An 18,917-nucleotide genomic window follows, 5' to 3' on the forward strand; every position below is an offset into this window, starting at 1 on the left:
TGTAGTTTGTTCTCTAAAGGTCAAAAACACCAATGAAGATTAATACATTTAATATTGAAATACAATCAAATAGGTATTTTTTTTACAGTTGGAACCACAGGAACAAGTGGATTAAGATCACAAATCCTAAAATCAAAGTCAGTTCTTACTTGGTCATGAAAGCTGTGGATCATTTATCAGCTGTTAACATTCATGGTCACAGAAGAAGACTCGACGTGTTTACGTTCAAGAAAAGAAGGTGGTTTTAAATGTCAAATGCATTTCTGCAGGATGAAGTTGGACTTACTAATTCTTTGAATTCTAAAAAGCAAAGTTACTTTTCATCATTTGATCCTGGATCTCCTACATAAGCAACCTCCCTCTACTGGTCTATTGGTAATCTCTGCAAATATGTACATAAAGATAGAATTAATAGTGATGATGAGGAAACATCCAACATTATTTTTAGCAAACCTTTGGTCATCAATGATGGATCAGATCAGAGATGGCGGGTGGTATTTACAACCTTCAGTTATCTATATATTGGAGACACAAATATGTCGATGAGTCTAACATAAAGCACATGATCGGCTCTGGACAAAGATTCTGATCTGAGGAATGAAGCTATTTGGAGCATTTGTCATGTGATCATCCGAACAAACGTGGCTGTGATTTAAAGCAACGCTTGATGGATTCTGAAGAGGAATAAAGACCAACAGTTCACTGGCTCCACTCTTCAGCACAAGGTGGTGTTTCAAAGACAGAGCAGATACATTTTAAGCTGGTTTCTTCTCCACTGACTCTACTTGGCTTCTGTCCAGCCATTGTCTGAGTTTGGTGAGGGGGGGCAGAGCTCTGAGTCGGAGTCTGACTCCCCTTCTGCTATGTATGGCCGGATGGTGGCACAAGGTGTGGCAGCTCCTCCTCTGTGGTGCTCTCCCAGGTTGGTGGAGGACAAGTAGAAGTTATTTTTGAGGAAATCAAGATTCTCTCTAGATTGAGAGAGGGAGAAGCCACTAAAGGAATGCTCCAACTCTTCATGGTCAACAGATGGGATTGAGACTGAGGCACTGCTGTCTGGCTTTACCTCGTCTCCTCCTCCAGTACCACTGGATCGGTTCCTTACCTTCGCCGCCCTTTCGGTTCCTACACGTTCGGTGCTGTGTCGGTTTGATCTGTTTCCAGTATGTCTCTCTCCAGCTGGGGGAGGTGGTAATCGAACCAATGACCCATCTCCAACTGGACTTGGAGTGTTCCCGTGGCTATGCTGGGATGAGGCCTGAGCCTGCTGGTGGAGGTGGGAGCTGATTGGCTGCCATGAGGTAGAAGGCGGACAGGTTGGGGCAGCGTAGTTCCTGTGTCCAGTGGAACTGCTGGAACGGACCATCTTTGGTACCAAACCACTCTTTTCTGCATGGTCACCCGGTGACATCCTGAAAAAGAGGAATAAGCTATTAAATACTCATTCAGATTTGTTTACTTTTCTGATAACTGAAATTATGTTGACTGAGCTGCGAGTGGGCAAATATTCCAGAACAGGAATCCCAGTTTATGTGTGCAGAGCTGCTTGTCAAAAACACCTTCTGGGCCATAAATGTTGAAGACGGCTACATTTGCGCTAATGTGCTGAGACGGAACATAAAGGGTTATTCTGACACATCGGGCCACAGTCTAGTCTGTAAAACCTGGAATGAAATAAAAGCTGCCTTTACGCTCTACACCTGGCTGATGGGGGACAATGCAGTGAGATGTTCCTGCTGCTGTTGTGGGTGTGAGGTTGAAGAAACACTCGGGTAACCCTGTTCACTGAAACACACAATGGTAACCAGCTTCTCTACACACCCAGCATAGACTCTTAGGGTGGTCATTCGTTCAGAACATTCTACTCACTTTGTAAAATTTAAAAATTTCCACTTTAGTAAATTTACTGTTGTGGCTAAAGCAATTACACTAGCATGACCTGAACCAACACTGGACTCTTTGCCAAAAGGGGTAAAAAAAAACAAAACATTGACACCAACTGTAAAATCTTGGACTGGCTCTTCTCCAGCTGATCCACTGGACTGTGATAGGGAGGGGCAGGATCCGGCTCTGGGTCTGGCTCCTTACATCCAAAATAAGCATCAGTTTCCGCCTGAGGGATACCCATCCGCTGGATGTAGATGTTAACCAGGAAGTCCAGCTTTCTCTCCATTGATAGGACCTGAGAACAAAAGAACGAGAGTGACAAAACAGTTCACTCTTATCGTATCAGTGGACTTGCCATTGCTGGTCACCTGTTTCTCCACCTTTCCCAAACGTCCCATCATGCTCGGATCCTCGGGAAGCTCTTCACTCGCTGCTTTGGGACGGTCCTTTTCTGCAACTGGCGTTCCTCTGCCAACTATCTGGTCCACCCTGCCAATCAGGAGGGTTAGGGTTAGGGTTAGGACTAACCCTAACCCTAACAATCACTACTGACATTGGTGTGTACACACACAAGCACACACGTGTCCCCTTTAAATGTCCAAAGTTAAACATCATTTTAGAAATGTCCCTTTTATTGTACTATCTATACTTTCATACTGATAAACTTGAAAACAAAGGTGAAGTCATCTGGTAATAAACATGTAGAGGTGGAACCTTGACTGGAGGTTCTTGATGCGTGCAAGCATGTCCAGATGTCCAGCTGAATACTGTTCAATCACATCCATCACATCATAGGGTCGAAGACTCTCCTTAAACTTCCTCTTGGACACCATGAATCGCATAATACTGCATAGAGAGCAGGAAACAGAAGGTTAGCAGAGGAACAGCAAGAGCTTGGATGTTCTCAGACATTTACAAACCTGCTTATGCTCAATTTAATGTCTATTTGTTTCTTTATGAAGAACAGTGTTCCAAAGGGCTGTAGGGTTAGAGGGTTAGGGTTAGAGGGTTAGGGTTAGAGTTAGGGTTAGAGTTAGGGTTAGAGGGTTAGGGTTAGGGTTAGAGGGTTAGGGTTAGAGTTAGGGTTAGAGGGTTAGAGGTTAGAGGTTAGGGGTTAGAGTTAGGGTTAGAGGGTTAGGGTTAGAGGGTTAGGGTTAGAGGGTTAGGGTTAGGGTTAGAGGGTTAGGGTTAGAGTTAGGGTTGGGTTAGGGTTAGAGGGTTAGGGTTAGAGTTAGGGTTAGAGGGTTAGGGTTAGAGGGTTAGGGTTAGGGTTTAGGGTTAGGGTTAGGGTTAGGGTTAGAGTTAGAGGGTTAGGGTTAGGGTTAGGGTTAGGGTTAGAGGGTTAGGGTTAGGGTTAGGGGTTAGAGGGTTAGGGTTAGAGGGTTAGGGTTAGAGGTTAGAGGGTTAGGGTTAGGGTAGAGGGTAGGGTTAGGGGTAGGGTTAGGGGGTTAGGGTTAGGGTTAGGGTTAGGGTTAGAGGGTTAGGGTTAGAGGGTTAGGGTTAGGGTTAGGGTTAGAGGGTTAGGTTAGGGGTTAGAGGGTTAGGGTTAGGGGGTTAGGGTTAGAGGGTTAGAGGGTTAGGGTTAGGGTTGGGGGTTAGGGTTAGGGTTAGGGTTAGGGTTAGAGGGTAGGGGTAGGGTTAGGGTTAGGGTGGGTTAGAGGGTTGGGTTAGAGGGTTAGAGGGTAGAGGGTTAGGGTTGAGGGTTAGGGTTAGGGTTAGAGGTTAGGGGTTAGAGGGTTAGAGGGTTAGGGTTAGGGTTAGAGGGTTAGGGTTAGGTTAGGGGTTAGAGGGTTGGGTTAGAGGGTTAGGGTTAGGGTTAGGGTTAGAGGGTTAGGGTTAGAGGGTTAGAGGTTAGAGGGTTAGGGTTAGAGGGGGTTAGGGTTAGGGTTAGAGGGTTAGGGTTAGAGGGTTAGAGGGTTAGGGTTAGGGTTAGAGGGTTAGAGGGTTAGGGTTAGGGGGTTAGGGTTAGAGGGTTAGGGTTAGAGGGTTAGGGGGTTAGAGGGTTAGGGGGTTAGGGTTAGGGGTTAGAGGGTTAGGGTTAGGTTATAGAGCGTTAGAGGGTTAGAGGGTTAGAGGGTTAGGGTTAGAGGGTTAGGGTAGAGGGTTAGAGGGTTAGAGGGTTAGGGGGTTAGAGGGTGGGGGTTAGGGTTAGAGGGTTAGGGTTAGAGGGTTAGGGGGTTAGAGGGTTAGGGTTAGGGGTTAGAGGGTGAGAGGGTTAGAGGGTTAGAGGGTTAGGGTTAGAGGGTTAGAGGGTTAGAGGGTTAGAGGGTTAGGGTTAGAGGGTTGGGGTTAGAGGGTTAGGGTTAGGGTTAGGGAGAGGGTTAGGGGTTAGGGGGTTAGGGTTAGGGGGTAGGGTTAGGGGGGGGTTAGAGGGTTAGGGTAGAGGGTTAGGGTTAGAGGGTTAGGGGGTTAGAGGGTTAGAGTTAGGGGGTTAGAGGGTTAGAGGGTTAGGGTTAGAGGTTTAGGGTTAGGGGTTAGAGTTAGTGGTTAGAGGGTTAGGGTTAGAGGGTTAGGGTTAGGGGTTAGAGGGTTCGGGTTAGGGTAGCCCTAACCCTAACTACATCTAAGGTTATTAGTGGCATAAAAATGGTCATGGAAAAAGGTAATCCAACGGTAACCAGTTTGCAACTGCGAAACAGTCATTTATTTATCTCCAAAGTGGGTTAGGGGACATAAGAGCTGATGCTAAATATTGATGTCAGTGCAAGAAAGCTGATCTCAATTTTAGAATCAGATGTAGGATGGTCACACAAGCAAATGCTAGATGTCAGTTTTACCAAAATAAAACTCCACTGAAGACAGTTTCCTCATTCTCTAACCTAACTGGGGGGAAATGAACACAAACCCTTTAACACTTTCTCAGCACAAAACACACCCGGAACTTAACAGAAACCAACAATGCAGGACAGACAGATGCTGCCGAGGCTGCAGGAATCTTGGAAAGTGTCAAGACCCATAAAGGAAACCTTCAATCATCAGACTAATATGTGGATTTACGAGACTGGTCGATTAAGTGGTTCTGAACCAAATGCTTTGGGAAGAAAAGAGAGAACAGACATATCCAGAAGAAGCAATGACAGAAAACAACAAAAACTGGGGCTAATTGGAGGTCACATGATTGTCTTACCCAAGAGCTGATGATGACCTTTGACCCTGAGCTGAGCAAAATAAATAAAAACAAAAATCATGAGAATAAAAAGCAGAATAACTTCACGGGGCTATTAACAACAGAGCAACATTGAGTAAAAGGATGGTCAATGATGAACAGATGGTGAACAGATGATTGAGGACGATGGTGAGGTGGAGCGCTCGTACCAGATGGCTCTGATGGTCACCTTCAGTCCTGGGGTCAGATCCTGGGGAACAAACTCACAGTGGCAGCTTTTATTGTCATCGGCGATGTCCTCCCCGGGCAGGCTGGCCTCTAAAGCAAGAAGAAAAATAAAAGAACTTTTCAACCCAAGAGACACAAAGTACACATGAAAGAAGAAGCACATTTCACAAACATCAAAGCAAACTAATCAAGTAGTTCCAGATAATGACAATATTGTCTCTTAATTTCAGCTGATGAAAACAACCAATAATATTGCCATCCATTATTAAATAAGATCTTTATTCATTAAGCAAACAAAGATGTCACAAGACCTTAACCCAGAACTAGACCTTTTGACTTTTTCACTGTTTCTAAAGACAAAAGCAAGTTTGTGATTTACAAAACAGGTTACAAAAATCTCAGAACTGAAAAAGAAAAGTTCTAACAGAGCTGATCTTGGGCTTAAAACTGGTCATTTGTCATTGTGACGACTAAGTAAAAGAGTAGCTGAGGCTGGAGGACGCCGACTCCCTCTAAATGCAGAGCTAATCATTATATTAGCCATGCTAATGCTCACTGAGGAGTAGATGTACTTTATTGATCCCACACAGCACATTTCTAGAAAAGGAGATCATTCAGATGAGCCAAACACACCTTCTTTAGAATGTATTAAAAATGGCATCAGCTAATCTTCATCAGTCATCGTTAGGCCGTTACAGGGTCCCAGGAAACATGATCCCCTCTGAGCCATCGTCTGGTGTATCTCTCTTCCTGACCTTACACGGTTCCACACTGACCTCTGCCCCCACCAGTTTTAGACGTACAGACCATAGTTTTACATTTAGCATGTCTAATGTGTTGCCATTGGTCACAGGTGTCTGTTCCTCCCTTCCTACTGACTTGAAATAAAACAGAGTTGGTTTAAAGAAACCAAAAAAATGGAACTACAACACACAAAATGCAAACTACAAAATCATGAGAAAACAAATATATTTTAGAAGGAACTTGGTGAATCAGAACCACAACAAAGAATTTTACATTGCAATTCCGTAACACTTAATCACTTGTCTTTAAATCAAAACTCAAAAAAGGAGAAAAGGAAGTACTTGGCAAACATTATTGCATGATATCCTCTTGGTCAGTGACTCTGGAGACAGCAATTCTTGCCTAGCTTGACTCAACAGCCACCTTGGTGCTGTGAATCACAACATTTTTATGCCCCGTCAGGGTTATTGGGCATGTGCGGTCGCTCCTTGGATCGGTGATCATATCTGCTAGACAGATCCATGTCTGTAAGCCATGCTAGATCTGAATCCTCATTATAACTTTAATTTGAAGATCGTTTCTTTGCTTTTAAATGCTTCAATGGTCTCTCTCTTCTACCACTCTGAGCTGCAGCATCTATAATCTCCTGCCGGTGCCTCAGGTCAGCTGATCAGATGCTCCTGGAGGTGCCAAAATCTAAGTAGAAGGACAATTTCTAACCCTAAATTTTAAAACAATCCACTTCCAATTCCACTTTCGATAGGCCACTCCACTAATGTTTTTAAAGCCTACCTTTAAACACAGAATGAGCCTCAGATCCTGCTTTTATTGTTTTTATTACTTGTTTTAATTTTCTTTGATATTCTTATTTATATGTGATGTACAGCACTTTGTATCAACTATGTATGTTTTTAAAGTGCTTTATAGAGTTATCATTATTAAAGATAGTATTAAATTTGAGGCAATGACCTGCAATGGTCACACACAATACTGCGATATAATGTGTGTGCTGTAATCTGCATGTGTGTGTGTGTGTGTGTGTGTGTGCGCGCACGCATGTGCCAGCACACACTGACCTGGTGAGCTCTTCTGTCTGAATTCTTCATCCTGCATCTCTATCAGCACTACAGCAAGAGGAAAGCAGGAAAACTGTTAGCCTAGCTTTGCACAAATGCTAGAAGCTGAGGAAACTATTAGCTTAGCTTTTCCTAAAGCCTGCAAATGTTGCAACTGGTAGCCTAGCTTGGCACAAAGAATGGAAGCAAGGGAAAGCCTTAGCTTGGTTTATTTTAACATTAGCCTGAAGGCAGAACAAACTGCTAGAATGAAGATATCAGCAGAAAAGAAGCAAGCGTAGCAAAAGCGAAAAGGAAAAGAGAACAAATAATTAGACTTATCTACACAGCACAACACAAATGCTGAAAGTAGGTAAAGAAGAGGCTTTTATAGTTTAACTCTAACCCTCTAACCCTAATATGGCAGATAATGAAAAATGGAACTTTCCATTTTCAGTAGATGATAATCCATGTTGATGTAACGCCACTTCGCTAATGTTCTGCTATTCCTGTTTGCTGATTAGATGTTTGTTTGAGCCTTTCACTCACATTAATGTCAGAGTTGCAATTCAGGGCTGATTTTTCATTTTTCAGCCATCACTGAAATTTTTATTCAGTCAAAAGTTTTATTTTAGTGTCCTTACAAAAACACTAATGTGGTCTCTACTGGATAACAAAGAAGAGCTAATTATAGTATTCAGTATAAGGTCATGTAACTTCACATCACTGAGAAAAAAAGGCAGAAAAACATCTTTAAAAGTGGAAATTATCCATCTCAGGATCATTTATGGTTTCATGTGGATTGAGATCAATTTCATCCCTGAGATGAACAATTAATATTTCCTTGTTATTTATGCTGCTTATTGTATTAATAAAACAAATGCAGGAAAAACACTAAAATTAGCTCAAAATGTTTATCTTGAGTCTAAGAAGTATAATTACCTTCATGTAAATTTGATGGAAACAGTTCGAATTTGAACTGGAAAAGTAAATTTGGATTTGTGTATTTGGAACAATACCACTGTATAAGTATGGTGTCCCACAAGGCTCTGTGTTAGGACCAATGCTCATTTATTAGTCTCGTTAGCACAGGCTAACTAAATCAATCGCTTTCTCTACCCCGATCTCACCTTCTGAGTTTTGGCGGGAAGTGGCTCCCCGGATCCTGAAGGCCTGTCTGGTTCTACTGCGTTCTCCGAAACTCCAACTCTTTGGAACTTTGCTAGGACTGTCCTCCAGACTGGGTTCAATGCTAGGTGATCGTCGCAGAACCTGGATGCTTGCCAAGCTGCCCGGACCACCCGGACCTACACCAGGAGCAACACCAGGGCCAACTGAAGGAAGCGCTAGCAAAGAGGAGGAAAGACGGCAGAACGGTTATTGTAAAAATGGAACTTAAACAATTTGTTTGCTCCGTGCAGCCCATCAAATCATATTGTATTAATTCCAACAGTTGCAAGCTTTCATTTGCAACCCTAACCCTGAAACAGCGAGTAGAAACCAGGATTTGGGTCTTATTTCCAGGGATGGTATATTCCAAGTCAACAAAGGCTAAAAGTTTGTCTCACATGGGATTAAATGCAGCATTTCATGATGTGCATGGAGGTGTGACTGACTGAGACTAAAGTCAGACCCTAACCCTAACCCTCTAACCCTAAACTAACCCTAACTCTAACCCTAACCTAACCCGCGAACCCGAACCCGCGAACCCTAACCCTCTAACCCTAACCCTCGAACCCTAACCTAACCGAACCCTCGAACCCTAACCCTCTAACCCTAACCTAACCCTAACTCTAATCCTAACTCTAACCTAACCCTAACTCTAACCCTAACTCTAACCCTAACCTAACCCTCTAACCTTAACCCTCTAACCCTAACCCTCTAACCTTAACCCTCTAACCCTAACCCTCTAACCCTAACCTAACCCTAACTCTAACCTAACCCTAACTCTAACCCTCTAACACTAACCCTAACCCTCTAACCTAACCTAACCCTCTAACCTAACCTAACCCTAACTGTAACCCTAACCCTCTAACCCTAACCTAACCCCTAACCCTAACCCTAACACTCTAACCCTAACCTAACCCTCTAACCCTAACTCTAACCCTAACCTCTAACCCTAACTCTAACCCTCTAACCCCAAATCCCCTAACCCTAACCCTCACTCTAACCCTAACCCTCTAACCCCTAATCCAGGGGTGGGGAACCTTTTTCATATCGAGGGCCATTTCAATTTTTATAAAGTCCTCCGAGGGCCATACTATTACGAACACATAGCTAGGGATGCAAAAAAAAGACAAAAAAAAGTCTATAACCACTGTGTTACTAAGTCTCATGATTGCTGCATTTGAGTTTGAATTATTTATTTAACACACATGCATATAAAATCACCAAAAAAAATAGAATAAAATGACAAACAAGTAAAATATGTTTTCATGATCATACAAAACAATAAAAAAAGAGGTGCAGAGTTGAGGCAAGAGACCCGTAAGTCCTCACAAAAACTGCAATACAACAAGATAATCAAGAAATAAATGAAAAGAAAGATAAAGACAATAATAATAACAACTAGAAAGCACTCGGAGAGCGCAGACCTCCGCCAAGCGCAACAATTCCTGGCATATTGTGATTTCCACCATAAATATTAGTCCCACATATACTTTGACTACATATTTAGATTCCTTGACCATAAAAACATACCGTTAGCCACTGGAATCATAACAATATATGTCTTAGTTAAGTAGTTATTCACGAAAAAAAATTCACACTTTGAAACAATTTTACGTTGTCCGGCGCGAGCGCCTCAGCGGCGGCTACGAGGCGCGTTCACGAACTCTCCTTCGGCGTGAGGTTTCAGCTTCGTGGCTATTAATTCACTCATCACAAAACTTGCACGCGTAATAATCTCTCTATTGGTACATGGTCGTGTGAAAGCTGCTTATTGAGCCTCCAAACTCCGACGAAGAGCGTTAATTTTATCCAAACTCATCTGTCCTTTCAACTCGTCGAGTTTAGCGTGTTTCGCTAGGCATTATTCGTCCGTGTCAATCAGTCCAGCCCACTACGTACATCACATGCTGTGTTCACTGACCCTGACCTTGACTCGGACATAACATAACCGTCTGTTTTATCTCAGAAAACGGGAAAATATTTCCTCTTGTTATGAAAGAAATTTCAGGACACGAAAGGCAAAAATACGCTACCGCTGCTACTCGCAGCTCGCGGAGTTTAGCGAACGGTCCCACTGTATAAGTGCACATATAAAATATAAAAATCTTATTGCGTTGCGGGCCGGTAGAAATGGTCTCGTAGGCCGTATACGGCCCGGAGGCCGGGGGTTCCCCACCCCTGCCCTAATCCCTAACCCTCTAACCCTAATCCCTAACCCTCTAACCCTAACCTAACCCGCTAACCCGAACCCGCGAACCCGAATCCCGAACCCGCGAACCCGCGAACCCTAACCCGCGAACCCGAACCCGACCCGAACCCGAACCGCGAACCCGAAGCCCGAACCCGCGAACCCTAACCCGAACGCGAACCCGCGAACCCGAACCCGAACCCGAACCCGAACGCGAACCCGAACCGAACCCGAACGCGAACCGAACCCGCGAACCCGAACCCGAACCCGCGAACCCGAATCCCGAACCCGCGAACCCGAACCCGCGAACCCGCGAACCCGAACCCGAACTCGAACCCGAACCCGCGAACCGAACCGAACCCGAACGCGAACCCGAACCCGCGAACACGAACCCGCGAACCGAACCGAACCGAACCGAACCCGAACGCGAACCCGAACCCGAACCCGCGAACCCTAACCTAACCTAACCCTAACCTAACCTAACCTAACCTAACCCTAACTCTAACCTAACCTAACCCTCTAACCCTAACCTAACCCTAACTCTAACCTAACCCTCTAACCCTAACCTAACCTAACCCTAACTCTAACCCTCTAACCCCTAATCCCTAACCCTAACCCTCTAACCCGAACCCTCGAACCCGAACCCTCTAACCCCTAATCCTAACCCTAACCCCTAATCCCTAACCTCTAACCCTAACCGAACCTAACCCTCTAACCCTAACCCTCTAACCCTCTAACCCTAATCCCTAACCCTCTAACCCTCTAACCCTAACCTAACCCTAACTCTAACCCTAACCCTCTAACCCTAACCCTAACCCTCTAACCCAGGCATGGGCAAACTAAGGCCCGGGGGCCACACGCGGCCCGTTAAACGTTTTAATCTGGCCCGCCAAACTTGAAAAATTAAATGAATAAACCTTGTTAATGTTAAATTTTCACTGCAATTCTGGTGTTTTCCCACTAGAAAAAAGACAGTCAGGAGGAGAGTGATGGTGATATCCTGAAGGATAAAAGAACTTTCAGTGCTTTAAAATAGAAATGGTTATTAATTTTTTTTAAAAAGGCACATTTTATTCATTTGATTTTAAGTGTTTTAAGACTCATGCCAAAGTCAGATATTTTGTTGTAATGCTTCTCTTAATTTTCATTTGAAATTAAAGCACATGTTTTCTCCATATCCCAAGATGTGTATTTTTTCTCCAATGAGGTGAGGTTACCAAAGCACTCCATCCATCCATCTGCTCCTGGTCCGGCCCCTTTGTCAAATGTTAGAACCCATTGTGGCCCACGAATCAAAATGTTTGCCCACCCCTGCTCTAACCTAACCTAACCTAACCCTAACTGTAACCCTAACCCTCTAACCCTAACCCTAACTCTAACCCCCTAACCCTAACCTAACCCTAACTCTAACCCTAACCCTCTAACCCTAACCTAACCTAACCTAACTCTAACCCTCTAACCCTAATCCCTAACCCTAACCTAACCCTAACACTCTAACCCTAACCCTAACCCCTAATCCTAACCCTAACCCTCCCTCTAACCCTAACCCCTAATCCCTAACCCTCTAACCCTAACCTAACCCCTAATCCCTAACCCTCTAAGCCTAACCCTAACCCTCTAACCCTAACCCTCACTCTAACCCTAACCCCGAGACTAAAGTCAGACCCTAACCCTGTAAGCCCTCAGAGGTCAGACAGCCTGAGTTCACTCTAAAGATCCAATGACTTCCGTTTCATTTCCACAATGGTGCAGGGAGATACCGAGTTCTTTTTCTTTGGGGGCAGCTTTTGTTCAGTCTTCCAGACAACATCAGTTTTCAGAACCTCCAAGTCACATTTTGAGTTTTAACCACATTTGTGTACATTTAAGTTTACATGAATTTAAATGTCCATAAATGTGGTGCAACAAAAATGTTGATTTTTGCACCCACCATGCTGAGGAGACCCTTTTCCTTTGGTTCCTGAACTCCGTGGGGAGGAGAAGACCCTTTCCTTTAGACTGACCTTCTGACTGGAGAGCAAAGATGGACATGGTCAGCAGTCGGGTTCTAAAATGTGTTAAAATCAATCTTCATCATCTTCAGCATAACTCGTGGATTTGCATACATTATATCCTGGTTCCTTCCCTCTTTGCTACACCATCTCCTTCTCACTATTTTTGATGACTTAAACTTGAAAAATTAGAAAAATGTGCCAGATATGTTTCATTGTTTCAATTTGTATAACATCTGGCCTCTACACATATATGAACATATTCCTGTTTATATTTTCCTATATACATATTTACCAAAACAAGATCTCAACAAAAAAGGGGTTTCAGCACGGAGCGATCTGACAAATTGGACGGGAAGCTGACCTGGGAGAAGGTTCTGGCTGCACATCTTTTCTGTAGAAGGAAATCAAATATGATTATTTTATCATCTAAATGATAATTGCTATTCATTTAAATGTAATGATTGGAACCCAATTTCACTTGTAGAAACATGTCAGACCTGAAAGAAAGCCCAGATTTATTCTTCAGGTTCCTCAATAAATCCAGCTGATTGAGAGGAGGAATTAACCTGAAGACAGACATGAACACAGTCCCCTTATAGAACGTTGGGTGATGTTCTCACTGATGCTCTCACACAGGTGATGGACTCACCTGTACATGGGAACAGATGCGCTTCTTTCATAATAATCCCAGGTGGAGGTCATATCGGTTCTGCTCAGATTGGTGGCGTAAACTCTCCATGCTGCCTGTACGGACAGGAAATGTCACACTCTTCAGGGTGGAAATGCGTGCACAGAGGAGATATAAACCATAACCCCTCACCCTAACCCCTCACCCTCTAACTCTAACCCTAACCCCTCACTCTAACCCTCTAACTCTAACCCTAACCCTAACCCCTCACTCTAACCCTAACCCTAACCCCTCACTCTAACCCTAACCCCTCACCCTCTAACTCTAACCCTAACCCCTAACCCCTCACTCTAACCCTCTAACCCCTAACCTAACCCCTCACTCTAACCCCTAACCCTAACCCCTCACTCTAACCCTCTAACCCTAACCCCTCACCCTCTAACTCTAACCCTAACCCCTCACTCTAACCCTCTAACTCTAACCCCTAACCCTAACCCCTCACTCTAACCCTAACCCTAACCCCTCACTCTAACCCTAACCCTAACCCCTCACCCTAACCCTAACCCATCCATCCATTCACCCATCCATCCATCCATCCACCCACCCATTCACCCATCCATCCATCCATGCATCCATCCATCCACCCATCCATCCATCTTCCCATCCATCCATCCATCCATCCTCCACCACTTATCCGGGGTCGGGTCGTGGGGGCAGCAGCCTAAGCAGAGGGGCCCAGACTTCCCTCTCCCCAGCTACCTCTTCCAGCTCGTCCGGGGGGATCCCCAGGCATTCCCAGACCAGTTGAGAGACATCGTCTCTCCAACGTGTCCTTGGTCTTCCCGGGGGTCTCCTACCAGAGGGACACACCCTGAACACCTCACCAGGGAGGGGCCCAGGGGGCATCCTGACTAGATGCCCAAGCCACCTCATCTGGCTCCTCTCAACGCAGAGGAGCAGCGGCTCTACTCCGAGCTCCTCCAGGATGGCAGAGCTTCTCCCCCTCTCTAGGGGAGAGCCCAGCCACCCTACGGAGGAAGCTCACTTCAGCCGCTTGTACCCGTGATCTTGTTCTTTCGGTCATTACCCAAAGGTCATGACCATAGGTGAGGGGAGGAATGAAGATCGACCGGTAAATCTCTTCCCCCCTATGGACCGGTGCGGCGTCCGCACCGGTCCGCCTGTCGACCTCCCGCTCCATTCTTCCCTCACTCGTGAACAAGACCCCGAGGTACTTGAACTCCTCCACCTGGGGCAGGATCTCCTCCTTGACCCGGAGAAGGCACTCCACCTTTTTCCGGCTGAGAACCATGGCCTCGGATTTGGAGGTGCTGATTCTCATCCCAGCCGCTTCACACGCGGCGGCGAACCGATCCAATGATAAAAAAGATGTCTATAGTATATTTGTTTTTCTATATCTTCTTTGTTTTTTCCCTAATGAATGACTGACTTCTTTACTGGCGTCAATACCTAAAGTAAAAGTAAAGCTGTGTGTAAGAAATGTACGGAAAGCAATTGTTTTTTGAGTTCAATGGAAGTAATAACTGTCTGTAAATTCAAAAATAGATGAACTAATGTGAAGAACAAAATCAGTTTCTAAGTTTCCATTATTTGAGCCATCATGAAAAGCCTAAATATGCACATGCTAGGAGGCCATTGGTAAAAATGTGAACCCTTAATATGTATATTAACTGGATGCAGTGTGCTGAGGTCTAATGTGAGTTCTGATCTCCAGAAACATTCAAGGCTTCTGACTCTCACTTGTATGAGTCCGGCTGCTGGGTTTCGTCTCTTCTCAAAGTGTTTCTGTCGGTGCTGCTCTTGAACCTTCAGGGCAAAGCCAGAGCCCAGAATTCCCTAAAGAACAGGGGGCAGACATACGAGCAAGGCTGAACCAAACCAAGACTCAGTGGTGTCAGAGCAACGTCGAGCCACTTACGGCTGGCAGAGCAAAGAAAGAAACTCCGATCAGAGTGAAGGTGGCAGCAAGCAGACGTCCATTCCAGGTGATGGGGAACTTGTCTCCATAGCCAATGGTTGTTAACGTGATCTGACAGAAATAAAAAGACCAAAGCAGCAGTCAGATGATCCTCTCAGCGATCAATAGCAGATCCAGTGCTGTGCCAGAGTATTGACTCACAAGTCCCCACCACAGGGCATCGGCGTAGGTCTCAAACTGCTCATTATCTTCCTTTTCTGCCAAATAAACTAGGAAACTTGCAAGGATCAAACACAAGAAGCCGATATACCAGGCAGTGATCAACTCCTGGGGACAGAGGACAGCGTTGTTATGGAGATCAGGTTAGCCAGGAGCAATCCCTCCATCTTCAACCCCTTTAGCCCTTAATGGGGTAAATTATCAACTGGAAGGTCTGAAATAAATGAAAGTTTCTGCTTCCGCAGTGCTTTTCTGATCCTGAAACATGATAATATCCTGATCCTGATAATAGACAGAAGCACTTCTGGTGTTTGAGAGGAATTTAGCAACATGGAACATGATGGATGAAATTCCAACGGTTTAACTGTTTGAATAATAAAGATCAAAGTATTTGAGGTTAAAGCGCACAGTCACAAGCATTTGAAGTTGAATTAAGAAGTGAATTTATATTTAAGCATTCTCCAGGCTACCTTGCTATGTGCATAGACAACCGATCCCAAAAGCTTCCAGGTTCCTCCGCGGCGGTCCATTCGGATCATCCTTAGAATCTGGAGAAATCGAAGTGATCTGATGGCTGAAGTGGCAAAAACGTTGCCCTGAGTACCCGCAGCCAAAACGGAGACTGAGGCTATCAGCACCATGATGTCTGCCAACAGATGGGTCAGAGATGGGTCAACGTGCCGGTCCTAACCCTGTACGCTCATCTGGGTAGCAGGCCCGCTGGAACCAAGGTCAGCAGACTTACCAATGACACAAAAGGGTTTTCGGGCAAATTTGAGTCGTCCTCGCCATCCTCTGTAGCGACAACAGCAGCCAGCTGCCCAGATCCTCACCATGTACTCCACCCCGAACACCACAATGGTCACCACTTCCTGTTAAACAATCATCATTCAGGCCAGTTCCAATCACTAATCTCCCATTTTGAGGTCCCCTTTGCTTAAAAGGATAAAGGTCAGTCAAGGTCGCTTTAAGAGGAGCCAGCGATTGATCCATATGATGGATTTCCAGTTCTCCACCTCTTCAACTACAGCCCAGCCTGAACCTAGCTTGAGCTGTAGGTGAGACTTCAGAACACAACCCAGATGTCCTGTGACCACAGGGTCCACCAGTGGTTGACCGACCATCTTGAAATGAATCTGATTTCAAACATCTTGAGAAGAATGATGTGACGTGTGTGTTACCAGAATGTAGAGAGCATCCTCAGAACTCTTTTCATATTCTCTGATGGTGGAGAACACAGACAGAACCAGACAGGAGAAGACCAGCAGGAACCTGAACACAGAATATACAAAACCGTTTTGGATTTTCCTTCATCACTTTTTATCTGAAGCATCAGCAAACTTTTTAGGCTAGTTCCAACTCTTTACACATAGGCATGATAGATGAAGGCCCATCCTCGGGGTCTCTCCAAAACATTGTAGAGGAAGTTCTGCAGCCGCCTGTAGAGAGCATTGCGTTTTGGGGGTTTCTTGCCTCCAGAGATGCTGCTGCGCTGCCGCCGGGGGCCCTCCTCCCCTCCTGAACACAGGAAAGATCCACATATATCCATAGAGTAGATCTGTGGAGGCCCCATCTCATTTCTTCTGTTTAACTGAAATATAGGCGATGTCTGGTGAAGCTGAAGCAAGCAGAGCTTCAGTCACATCGGTTCTGGCTTCAACCTTTAGACTCGGAAGGTTCTAGTGCGCCAGTGCACGCGCATAGACATCAAATATTCCAAAGAAAAGCACCCATTTAGAAGAAATAAAAAGAACTTCCTCACTGAATCTAGATCTAAGTATTTATTACTGAGACGCGATAAAATATACACGAATCATAGCACATGACGGTCTTTACATCGCCATTTTTATTTTTGCAGTAATCAATGAAGACGAATCTGGAATATTCCAGAATAAATACTCTGGGTTCGGGTCGTGTTTGCACGACAATTTCAAAATGCGAATGTGATTTGTCGCCGACACAAAGAAGGAAAGTGACACCTGCGATGAGCAGAGCTCCGTCCCTGCTGGACTCGGTGCCCGCAGCCTCCAGCCCCACGAAGCCGACCTTCAGCTTCTTCTGGTCGGCCTGCGCCCCCGGGAAAACGCCGCCGTTGCGAGATTTCTGCACCATGATGGAAGCGTGCGGGAACCTGCTGATCTGGAATCACGGAGACAAAGCAACGCTGACGGCCCAGGTGGACGCGAGCATCCCTGCTGCAGTGCGTGCGTGTGCGCGTGCGGAGAAGCAGATTGGCTGATCAGCTGTTTCCTCACTGACCTCGCTCACAAAAAAAAAACTTTATTTAAAATGCATAACGATGGAAAACACCCGTAATAACTGACAGTCGAGAGCAAATCAGTTCTGATTTTTTAGGTTAGTTAGGGTTAGGGTTAGTTAGGGTTAGGGTTAGTTAGGGTGAGGGTGAGGATGTTGTGTTGGGTTAGGTTAGGTTAGGGTTAGGGTTAGTTAGGGTGAGGATGTTGGGTTAGTTAGGGTTAGCACGCAGCAGGGTTAGGGTTAGTTTGGGTTCAGGTTAGGTTTAGGGTTAGTTAGGGTGAGGGTGAGGATGTTGGGTTAGGGTTAGTTAGGATAGGGTTAGCACGCAGCAGGGTTAGGGTTAGTTTGGGTTAGGTTTAGGGTTAGTTAGGGTGAGGATGTTGGGTTAGGGTTAGTTAGGGTTAGGGTGAGGATGTTGGGTTAGATTTAGGGTTAGTTAGGGTGAATATGTTGGGTTAGGGTTAGTTAGGATAGGGTTAGTTAGGGTTAGCACGCAGCAAGAGTAGGGTTAGTTAGGGTTAGCATGCAGCAGGGTTAGGGTTAGTTAGGGTTAGCATGCAGCAGGGTTAGGGTTAGTTAGGGTTGGCATGCGGCAGGGTTAGGGTTAGTTAGGGTTAGCATGCAGCAGGGTTAGGGTTAGTTAGGGTTAGCATGCAGCAGGGTTAGGGTTAGTTAGGGTTGGCATGCGGCAGGGTTAGGGTTAGTTAGGGTTAGCATGCAGCAGGGTTAGGGTTAGTTAGGGTTAGCATGCGGCAGGGTTAGGGTTAGTTAGGGTTAGCATGCAGCAGGGTTAGGGTTAGTTAGGGTTAGCATGCAGCAGGGTTAGGGTCGATTTCAACATTTGAATCCAACAAGACACAGCAGGTCATAGACAAGTCCAATAAACAGACCCCCCCGACCCCCCCCCCCCCCCCCCCCCCCCCCACACACACACACCTAATCCAGGATGACACAAGTAAACCCTTTGAAGTTTCCCTCTTCAACCTCAAGTCTTCTGGTGAACCGACTTCGAATGTGTCTCCCACATTGTAACAATTCCATTGTGCACTTGGAATTTTCCAAGGGAAAGAAATTCTGTAACACATCTGAAAATGTCTACTACCACGTTAATGGACAGGAGGATGAATACAGGGACCTTGTGGAGAGTTTTGTCAGGTGGAGCAGGGAGAACCTTCTGCAGCTCAACGTGACCAAGACGAAGGAGATGGTGGTGGATTTCAGAAAAAGCAAGTCCCACCCTCCCCAGTCTGCATCAGTGGGAAGGATGTGGAACTAGTCCCATCTTACAGGTTCCTGGGTGTTCAGCTGGACAATAAACTGGAGTGGTCCACAAACACCGATGCTGTCTACAAGAAGGCCATGAGCAGACTCTATTTCCTCAGGAGACTCAGGTCCTTCAGTGTTTGCAGCAGGATGCTCCACATGTTCTACCAGTCTGTCATGGCTAGCACCATCTTCTTTGCTGCGGTGTGCTGGGGTGCAGGCATTAAAGCAAAGGAT

The 18,917-nt window shown here is 45.4% G+C and overlaps 1 protein-coding gene across 6 annotated transcripts; it reads right to left on the reverse strand.

Annotated features, from left to right (window-relative positions):
• Positions 1-33: 33 nt before the first annotated feature.
• LOC130523956 (potassium voltage-gated channel subfamily KQT member 2-like) lies at positions 34-17,440 on the reverse strand. Of its 6 annotated transcripts, XM_057029602.1 has the most exons (22): positions 17,138-17,421; positions 16,526-16,676; positions 16,340-16,430; positions 15,904-16,030; positions 15,629-15,804; positions 15,141-15,266; positions 14,940-15,050; positions 14,762-14,857; positions 13,022-13,116; positions 12,870-12,938; positions 12,734-12,763; positions 12,309-12,388; positions 8,151-8,366; positions 7,042-7,089; positions 5,203-5,311; positions 5,015-5,045; positions 2,808-2,866; positions 2,602-2,733; positions 2,256-2,376; positions 2,001-2,182; positions 1,106-1,412; positions 797-971 (listed from the first exon to the last, which is right to left on the reverse strand). In XM_057029602.1, the coding sequence occupies exons 1-22, from the start codon at positions 17,268-17,270 to the stop codon at positions 960-962; spliced, it is 2,502 nt and encodes an 833-aa protein (XP_056885582.1). In that variant the 5' UTR covers positions 17,271-17,421; the 3' UTR covers positions 797-959. The 6 variants fall into 6 exon arrangements, 5 of the variants coding, with proteins under 5 accessions (XP_056885577.1, XP_056885578.1, XP_056885579.1 ...); XM_057029597.1 differs by having other exon boundaries at positions 34-1,412; positions 17,138-17,422; XM_057029598.1 differs by lacking the exon at positions 7,042-7,089 and having other exon boundaries at positions 34-1,412; positions 17,138-17,423.
• Between the last annotated feature and the right edge of the window lie 1,477 nt (positions 17,441-18,917).

This window comes from Takifugu flavidus, chromosome 4 (assembly GCF_003711565.1).
Source record: "Takifugu flavidus isolate HTHZ2018 chromosome 4, ASM371156v2, whole genome shotgun sequence".
In the NCBI taxonomy this organism is placed as follows: Eukaryota; Metazoa; Chordata; class Actinopteri; order Tetraodontiformes; family Tetraodontidae; genus Takifugu; species Takifugu flavidus.